The sequence below is a fragment of the Rhagoletis pomonella genome, unplaced genomic scaffold (genome assembly GCF_013731165.1).
Source record: "Rhagoletis pomonella isolate Grant_MI unplaced genomic scaffold, Rhpom_1.0 Rhpom_scaffold_02384, whole genome shotgun sequence".
NCBI lineage: Eukaryota > Metazoa > Arthropoda > Insecta > Diptera > Tephritidae > Rhagoletis > Rhagoletis pomonella.
The window spans coordinates 7,838-18,453 of NW_023460938.1; the positions used below are offsets into that span (position 1 = coordinate 7,838).

At 33.6% G+C, this 10,616-nt stretch overlaps 1 protein-coding gene across 1 annotated transcript; it reads right to left on the minus strand.

The window, feature by feature from the left end:
* Nucleotides 1–7,713: 7,713 nt before the first annotated feature.
* LOC118753361 (protein commissureless 1-like) lies at nt 7,714–8,632 on the minus strand. The gene is made up of 2 exons (XM_036488236.1): nt 8,577–8,632; nt 7,714–8,463 (listed from the first exon to the last, which is right to left on the minus strand). Exon 2 carries the CDS (start codon nt 8,331–8,333, stop codon nt 7,734–7,736), a length of 600 nt encoding a protein of 199 aa, XP_036344129.1. The 5' UTR covers nt 8,334–8,463; nt 8,577–8,632; the 3' UTR covers nt 7,714–7,733.
* Nucleotides 8,633–10,616: the final 1,984 nt, after the last annotated feature.

Here is a 10,616-nt window from a genome sequence, read left to right on the forward strand (position 1 = left end):
AAAATAGTTGTTTTTTTTAAGTACAACATTTCGCTGATTTTGAACTGGTAGGCATCTAGTTACTGTTAGACTGGTTCGTTTTTGCCAACAAGGATGTAGTACGGCACTAGAAATTTGGTTCACTAGTTCGGGGCTTCCCTGCAGGGTAACGCGTGGTGTAAGTATATGTGTGTGAATTTTTAATTTACGTGCGGCAATTAATCGTGAAATATTGCACAAGTGTTGCCAGCAGCCATGCCATTTTTACCAATGATGATGATGAATTTCGATGTAAATAAAAAGTATGAATATTTTAAGTGCATTTAATTATTGTGTTTTTATTTTGTTCCGACCTTTCAATGTACAAAATTTACTATTTTTATACATATGAATATATGTACATTAGACTGCATCACTCCCCATAGAAAAAAAAATCGGTGCTATTTTTCCATTAGAATTATAAAATCTATTATATTTTAAGACGTCAGCCCAAAATTTTTGGGAAAAAATTAAGATGTAAGTGAGCTGGACCGATTTGAAAATACCTCTAATGGAATTTTATATGAATAAAAATAGTTTCTTAAAGATTTTTTTTTTTTGAAAAAACCCCCTTAAATGTCAAAACGGTTTAAGCTTAAAACATTTGCATATAAATATTTAAAAAAAAAATTTAAAAAAATTTAACGGAATCGTTATAATGAAAATTTTGATGCTGTTTTTTAACTTTTTTCAAAGATTGGTATAAGAAAAACTTTAATAACACAGCCTAAACTCATCCTATTTAGACTTAAGAGGTGTCATTGGAAAGGTTTTTTCTCATCGTTTTTATTTCTTTGCTAGTAAACTCATTCAAAGGATGAAAGAGAAAGGTAGGATGAACGTACGTTACTCAAAGTTGAATTAAGATGTGTTGGTATTTGAAAAATAAAAAATTGGGATATGAATGACTTTTTTTGGACAGAAATAAAAACAGTGTGAAAATACCTTTCAACTGACACCCAATAAGTCTAAATCAGAATAGTTTTGGCCCAGTTATTCCACCCCTTTCGTAAATCAATCTTAGAAAAAAGTAAAAAAACAGCATCGAAAATCTCGTTCTTACGATTCCGTTGAAAAGACTTTTAAATATTTTTATGCAGATTGTTTAAGCTCAATCTGTTTTGTTATCTGAGGGGACTTTTTTCAAAAAGTTCTTTAAGAAACTATCTGTATTCATAAAAAACTCCATTTTTGGAGGTGTTTTCAAATCGGTCCAGCTCACTAAAATCTTCATATTTTTCCGAAATATTTTGGCGGACGTCTTAAAATATAATAAGTTTTGTAATACCGGCGGAAAACCCGCAAATTTTTTTGGTGATGCAGTCTTATGTAGATATATATTTTATATATGCATGTACTAGTTTTTAGATAAATTTTCCATTGTTTTTCGAATTCAAATGCGATTCTTGAATGACGTTGTGTAAATTGTAATGGTGTACATTTTGAGCTGTAAATTTTTCCGGGCTGTCACGTTTTTTAGAATTCGCAAAACAACTAAATGAAAGACATATCAAACGCAGCTTTGAGAATATATTGAATGGCTAAAAACTTAACTTTTTGATTGAAAATTGGAAGACAATGCTGGATTTCCACTAGGTATTGAAATGACAAAAAATGTATGCCATTTAAAATAATGCCATGTGGAAATGAACTTAATGACTATTGTTTTAATGTAATGACACGATTATTTTTTAATGCCCGACTTCGTCATTAGTCATTTTTGATATTTAATGACTAGTGGAAATCCGGCATAAGTATAAATTTTTTCATCTACACATATACATACATACATATGTTTTTTTTACTTTCGTATCAATATTTCTGATGGCTTTGAGCGATATTACATCGTTTATAGACAATTTTATCAAATACAAAATTTATAAAGCTTAAGGCAGTGTCACACGTTTGGTAAAATTTTACAATTTTTTTTTGTAGTCACACGATTGGTACAATACAGATAACTTCTATGGAAAAATTTGAACAAATTGTTTTCCATAATTGGAATAAAGAAAATTATTTGTGCATTCACACGATTGGGATACAATTTGCACTGCCTTTAGAAATGTAATCATTCATCCCATTTAAGGTAGAGCACAATGCTTTTTATTAAATGAATCGCATGCAAATCTGATTATCCTAATCGAATGTAAATGGTAATTAGGATATAAATTTGTTAATCACCAATTTATCACTAATGCTAAAGACTGTTTGTGAAAAATTTAAATTTCACAGGAGAAGTAAAAATACCAATAAATATTTAATATTTGGAGATTCGGGTTTTAAATGTTGGTATGGAGGTGTTCCTGAGAACAATGATACTTAGTACACAATTTCCAAAGTAATTGTACGGAAAAAAGAGATTTAACATTTTACAAATGGGCGCACAGTAGGCTGAAACGAAACCCTGTTGTCAAAATAAAATATCTCCTCACAGGATTAATTGTTTTGAGTGTTTTTTAATTGAAGGTAAATAGATATATTTCAAAGGAAAATTATGTAAAAAAAGTAAACCAAATGGTCAAAGCCAGTTGTAGGTCAAACAGTAATGATTCATTACACTGTGAGACAAATGGTAGGGGTCAGTGATCGGGAAGGGTTCAAACTACCGGGGAAAGTTGATTATATAGAAAACCGTTATATGAACAGATTAAAGGAATTGTAATTTTTAATTTGTTTAAATTTGTTTGAGCAAAATCGGACCAGTGGTTCTCGAGTTATGTCAAAAAAAGACCACCGAAGGTGACAATTTCCCCTATATGATAGTTATATATATATCTCGATTCCTAGACGTGACCCAGCGAAACGCCGGGACCCGTATAACTTGTTTTTGACCGATATAACATTTCCCGTTGGTTTCATCCCATCCCGATTTTGACTGTCGCATAGTGTTATTAAACAAGAATAAGTAAAATTCTATGAAATATTTTTTTTTTTAATTTTTAACCTTAACCATTTAACCCTACCCTCAACCTTAACTCTAACGTTAACGACGAGTGTGTCCAAGGCGTATTCAATACGTTAAATACGCCTTGAGTGTGTCGTTTTTTCCTTACAACAATGTTTGCATCTACTCTCAACTGAATACAAAAGAAGTTTCAATTCAAACATTTCATTGAGCTCACCGCTCGTACCCATGAGCGTGCGTTAGCAGAAAAAAAAAATGGCGCACAGCTCATGTGTGTGTGCTTCGATATGAAACACATGCTCAAAAATTAAATATTACTTGTTGACCTACAAGTGACCTTGAATATATGGTTTAATTTTTTACATAATTTTCTCTTGGAATATATGTATTTACTTTTAATTAAAAAAAAAAACTCAAAGCAGTTAATTCCAATAGGAGGTATTTTATTTTGACCACAAGGTTTCTTTTCAGCCCACAGTTTCAGACTTACATCGTCCCGCAATTCCATAATTATTGGTTAACAAGCCATCACAGGATTAGTAAGTAAGTACCCAAGTTGATTGTTTATTAACTAACGCCCTTAACTCTTCCTACTTATTTATCCTTCAACCTAAAAACAACAATACTTTACGCTTAATTACTTTTCGCACCTCAGTAAATTATTCAGAGCAACACCTCGCCGAAAGCGTATGAAAGCCTTATTCAAGTTCGAGATGTAAGTATGTATTCTAAGAGTATGTACGTACATGATATATGTATGTACGTTCTTAGACAAAACAACAATAAAAACAGCAGGTAATAAGTTTTATTGTGAGTACGTGGCAAAATTACACATTCCTCTCAACCCAAACTCATCCAACTTTGTTTTGCAAATTGTTGCGAATCAAGTCGCTAATTGATTACCAGTAAAGCCCACAATTTTCTCGGAAACTCACATAAATATAAGTAAGTGACTACTTGAGACTACTGAAAACTTGGTGTGAGCACATAAAAGTGATAAGCTGCGAAATGTCAGAGTTGCTACGAATTCGTGTGTTTATTTTCTTAGTTCGCGCTCCGACAGCCTAATAAATGTGACTAATGCGCAAATTTACTACCTGATTCGTAAAGCTGCTTATGTATTTATGGAATCTGCTGTAATCTTGATAGGGTGTGCAATAGTTAAAGCTCAATTTACACTCAACACAACTGTTACTCAACTTTGAAGAAGGAAAAAAAAACATAGAAATAACGTAAAATAATACAAAAAGAAGCATACATTTAGGTGCACTAACACATCCACTTGTAAACGCATGTTAGATAACTAACGATAAATAGCTGACCTACAAACCTAACCTTACCCATAGCAATAGCACTAAATTATACATGACGCATGTCCAGTTGTAGTGCGGAGAAAATGAGATAGAACAGAATAAACCCCATGGGAATATAAGGGGAAAGGACAGTAAATTAGCTCGAAGGACAACTAGCTAAGATCCCAAGCAGAGCACGACCACAACTAACTGAACTAATTAAGCTGTTTATGGTTAAGCGCCTATGTGTAGGCAACAATATGTAGGTTAGAAGATAAAATAGCTCACATATACACGTACTCGTATATAACATATGTATATGTACATATAAACATACTATAAATACCAATCGGTGTCATACTATATGTATACATGCATATACTTATGAATACGTATGCATTTCGCACACATTCGCTTGAGTACATAAATGCAAACAGAGCCACAATACAAACAATTAATATGATAAATCTCTTGAACTACTATTGAACGCTCAATCGCCTATTGCAACACTCAAACACATCCACACTCATAGTGCTCATTAGGCGACCACAAAAGGTGTGGCTGTATATACATATGTAAGTGTTTTGTTGAAAAAGTTTTTTAATACTCTTTAGCAAAATTGACAGTTTGACAGTTTGGATCAACGCGCTTGCTGAAGTGGGCGCAAATATGGGAAGTATAGGTGTAGGTTTTTATAAGTAAAACTGTACGTAAATATGTACATTGTTTTCCTGATTTTAGGCGCAAAAGGAGACGTAAGTAGATTTTTTTTTCTTCAGAAAAGCTTTTCCAAAACTAATTGAGTAAAAAGAAGCGCCCAATAAGCATTAAGAACCGCAAAAACTTATGCAAACACGACCAAAACAACTGCGCCTACGAAGGAGGCGAATGTTGCAAGATAGCACGTTTTGAGGCGCTAACTAATGGGCTTTGACAGTTTACTGGTATTAAGAGAAATCCACATTAAATGATTTATGAGTTGTTGCAAAAGAAAGGCTGACATTCAACATTCAACGAGAATACGAAATATAAACTTACCGAAACTGAGCAACAAGTGAAATATTGAGCACTAAGGTATTTTAGGACGAGTTAAATTTATTTGCAGCAATTTAAAGGAATTTTAACATAAGTAAATGGAACGAACTATGTATGATGGCTGAGATATGGCATTATCTAAGTATAAACAAAAAAGTTAAATAAAACATATCAAATAAACAAAAAGTGAAAAAAATGTTATAAAATAATATAATATAAAATGAATAAGACGTTGTTTACGAAATGTATTGCAGTCGATGTCATTATTTTGAATTGCTAAACTTTTTTTAACAAAAGGCATTATATATGTATGTAGTGAAATTAATTGTTTCCTTCTTTGTTACATTTCAAAGAATTACGTTAAACCAAAACATCACACGGGCGAAGCTGCGGGCAAAAGCTACTCTATTTACTAAATGAAATTTCAGTTGGAATAAACAGCCTACTGCATAATATCTACCACAAGGAAATAGTTTGATCTTTAAAAGTTCTAATCTTAAAAATATTAGCAACTGGCATTGACACTTTTTAACTTTCAGCACAAATACTTGGCTTGAACTACTAATTTCTCGATACTAACTGAAAACCAAACATAGCATAATATACAATTTGGTAAAAATAATTATTGAATGAACAAATACGTTACCAACCTTCAATTGAAAAGAAAATAGAGGATTCGCCCTCAGTAATGAATGATTTTTTGCTAACAATGTTATGCATTTTCTTCCATTTAAAAAATACTCGAAATTTCATTTATATGAAAGGAAATGACTAGCACTCTCAGCAAAAAAAAGTAAAAAAAATCAACGAGAGTTGTTAGCCACTTGAAACATGCATTTTATCCTATTAAAATTGAAAGGGCTAGTGAAACAGCATTACATACTTTTTTTAAATTTGAGTTAAATTAATTTCACTATTTTAATTAGTTTGCTCGTTGGTGACATAAAACTATGAATTTCTGCAATAGTATGAAAACATTGAGCCGCGTGTTACAAACTTTACGAAAATTTTGGCAATTATTTTGTGTAGGCGCCTATTAAATTTGCAACTCAACCCACATTTAATTTTTTACGGCTGAAAAAATCACTTGGATTTCTCTTGCAACAGTGTAGGTGAACTCAGTAGTATTAATAATCGGTCGCGATACATATTTTATAAGTTGACACAATTAGCTTTTACGCTTGCTGTTGATTTAAAGTTAATTGCAATAAAATGATTATATGTCTGTGGTCACAAGGTATAACAGTTTAAGTCGGGATATTTTAAGTATATTGCACCATTTAAACCATAAGGAAGTTTTATGAGGCTTTTTTTTGGGAATATAAGAGAGGGTTAGTGAAGTTAGAAGTTCTTTCTTTGAAGTTTATTTGTCAATAGATTTTCAATGTCTAGTGCCTCATACGCAATGGTAGATACTACCCGAATGGTACATTAAAGTAAAGCCAACGTCTTATGCCTTGTGATTCCAGATATAATTGTAATGAATGCTCTTTCTTATAAAACCTAGTATTTGTAATAAGTATGTAGGTACAAAGTGAAATAAGCGATTAATTTTAATTCGAATTTAATAATTTGTTGATTGTAATCATGTAACTACTTGAACTAATTCACGCTTGAGCATCCAGTTTACCTGTTAAACTAAAAATTTACAATGGAAGTATGCAACTACATATCACTGCAAAAAAAGTGATGTAAACAAGTCGTTGACTTTTATTACGTAAACCGAGCGGGTCATTAGTCGTCATTAACACAAAATTTGCACTTCTAACGAACAGCTGCGCCCATAACTATGCTAACTCTAAAGTAATTGTATACCATCCCAGTCGAAAATGTAATGTATGGTAATCGGGTAATCGAATAAATATACAGTAACAGGCCTATTCTGCTTGTAACCGAACATTTTGTAACAAGCTAATTTTGTTACCAACAATTGTCACCACTTCTTGTAACCGCAATTCTATTTACCTTGGTAACGTTTTAATTTGTTCAGCAATTCAGCTATGGAGTTTTGTGTAAATTCTGGTGTTGCATATTTCACGGGGCAATATTTTGTTACCTGCTCATGAGATGGTAACAAAATTAACCGGTTACAAGAGTGTGGAGAATACGAAAAGGGTTTAAAAATTGACAGTAACTTTACTAACCGGTAACAAAATTTTTGTTACCAACGCAGAATAGGCCTGTAAAGCAGCCGTTTCCACATTCGAAAATGCTTTTTTTTTTGGCGATGTCCTAAAAAAAGTGGATCATTTAATTTTGCATTACTTAATATCCAGAAATCTATGGGATTTAATATGAAATTTTTGGGACTTTTTGAATACATTACAGTACTGTGTACATATTAAACAATAATAGAATATAAAACTCATAAGCAATACATTAGATCCCCACTGGGATATTTGCAGACACACACACTCATACAAATATGTACATACATATGTATGTATGAATTTATAGCAGTCAATTTATCACTTTTGCGCTTATTACTTACTGCACTTCTTCCATTGCCGGAATTTGCGATAAAAGTAGCAGGAGAACACAATGAAAATCACGGACAGCACCACCAACGCAGTGACAACACCAATCCATAAATAATTGATGACCGTATGCATATCGGCATCGCCAAAAACACGTTCTGAGAAGCTACCACCCACATCACCGACCCCACGCTTCAGGTCGGCCATGTTCAACACAGCACTCCTTGAGATTTGTTCGCTGGTAATGCGGTGGCCAGTCGCATCCACGCCAAGCGGGCGTAGCGCCTGCTCCTCTGTTGCCTGCCTGCTATGTGCCTGTGCGTTGGCGGAAGCAACAGTGTCGTATGCCACATTGCCGATGCGCTGTAGCAGCGTATTGAACGTGTGCAACGTGTTGATGTGCTCGAGATCGTGATGCGATGGTATCTCGAAGGTGATTTGGTTGTGTGTCAACTGTTCGCCAGAGTGAAGCAGCCGGTCGACTACGTTGTTTGACGTAACTGCCGCCAAGTCGGCGTAAGGGGTATCAGTGAAGTCGGTTATATCGTCAGCAAAGCTGGGGGTGCTAGTATCGTAAAGATAATGCGCTGTTGTCGTCACTTCCATTTTTACACTTTAAATTTTTTACTAAATTTTATTCAGCAATTTTTCCACTTCCCGTGCTATCTTTTTGATTAAAATAATTTTTGAAGTAAATTCAATAATATTTTCCCAATTCACATGCCTACATATGTCACTAATAGAGTTGGTTTGTTAATGTTCGCTTCACTAAGCGCGCGTTTCAATAAGCGGAATTTATTTTATTTTTGTAGAAATTCCGACTATTGCTAACTAACTACTATTTACTACCCATAGAACGCGCCCGTTGATTGCGTGCTCACGCGTTGCCCGTCCAAGTCGAACTGATTGTTGAGCCAGCGCATGCAACAGAAGTCACTTGCCACCAGAACAGCCACCAGCCAGCCGGTTTGTAGTAAGTAGCCAAACAACATCTCTGCGCGCTCAATATCCCTTATGGAGGGTATGTGGCCGAATTGTATGTGATTGCACTACAACTCTTCAGAAGGGAGTTTCATTTTCTCTCTCTCTCGCTTTCCAATAACCTCACCTTCTCTCCAGCACTTCTGCCGACTTTTCAGTGGGCTCGTAAACAAAACGTCATTGCAGGAGTCTTTCACTCAACAGTTTGAATTGAACTCGGAGTCCGCAGCGGCGTCTGGCCAACTAAATCTTGCAACACTCCGCTGCAACTTAAAATCATGCTTGCCACTTTAACACATTTACACCTACTTTCAGTGAGAGGGTGTTAGTTTGCGAAAAGAACGGAGAATAATGGCCAGAAGAAGTTATTCAAAGCAGAGTCTACGTTTGTAGAAATGTATGTACATATAAGTGCTCAGCAGTTCGACTCCAATCGGCAGGATATGCTACTGACCTAATTCAATATGTTGTATGAACGAACCGACGAGGAACTGCACTATTCCTGATTTTGGTCAGAGCTACTATTGAATTTTCTGCAATTTTGTTCGTTTATTTTACCTTTAACGAACGAGGTAATGCCGATAGAGTCAAAAGCCAGAAATCAATTAATTTTAATTAGGGATTTCTTCCTTTATACTATTCTAACACTTGCAATATCTATTTAAATGTACATACTGATGTACACACGCTTTGGTCTTTGCTAATAAAACTGTTGATTCATATTCGAGTAAAGATAAAACCACATAGTTACATGCAGGGCCGTCTAGAGACAGCTCGGAGCGCTGGACTGAAAAATCACGGGCCCCTGTACATAACACTGTGCAACACTTTCGTATTCGGATTTTGCTACGAATCGTAGAACAGGTATGCTGCAATCCGAATCGTATTTTCGAACTTTCGAAGAAATTTACACCTTTTTTGCGTAATTTTGTACGAAAACAATTTTGTTTCGGAAGCGAAATAAAAAATAAATAATATAAAATAAACTTTTTAATATACAACGCTTTTATAAATGGACCAAAAAGTAGAAAATAATATTTCTCAGTCCCATAAAATTTGTTTTGATAACTTTTGATTTTGAAATTTTAGTAAAGGTCGTCATAAACAATTTATGAGATTGAAAACGAAAAGCATGTAATAGACACCTGAACTGATATGGATGGTAATATATGTTCATATGTATGTGGATATATGAATAACGACCGCTTAAAATCGATCTCAAATTTGTACTTTCTCTGTAGGAATTTTGAGGCTATGTTATGTAGTTTTCCTATTGTCAATTAAATATATAATGCTTTGTATTGCATACGCCCCACGCTTTTCAAATTCAATCTCATAAATTGTTTATAACGGCTTTTGCTAAAATTTCAAAATCAAAAGTTATCAAAACAAATTCTATGGGACTGAGAAATATTATTTTCTCCTTTTAAGTCCATTTACAAAAGTGCTGTATATTAAAAAGTTTTTTTATATTATTTATTTTCTACTTCTTAGTCTTGTCTGTATAAAATTTTGCAATAGATATTAAAATAATTCAACGATATTAATAGATAGGTGCACACACATGCATTTACGTATGTATGTACATTAGACTGCATCACCAAAAAAAGTTGCGTTTTTTCCGCCGGGACTACAAAATTTATTATATTTTAAGGCGTCCACCAAAATATTTCGGCCAAATATTAAGATTTAAGCGAGCTGGACCGATTTGAAAATACCTCCAAAAATGAAGTTTTTTATGAATAAAAATAGTTTCTTAAAGAACTTTTTGTAAAAAGTCAGATGACAAATTAGATTAAGCTTAAAAAATCTGCATAAAAATATTTAAAAATCTTTTCAACGGAATCGTAAGAATGAGATTTTTGATGCTGTTTTTTTTTACTTTTTTCAAAGATTGGTTTACGAAAA

Bases quoted from the DNA above. Each gene is read 5' to 3' on its own strand.
- LOC118753361 (XM_036488236.1), bottom strand. From the start codon at position 8,333: ATGGAAGTGACGACAACAGCGCATTATCTTTACGATACTAGCACCCCC.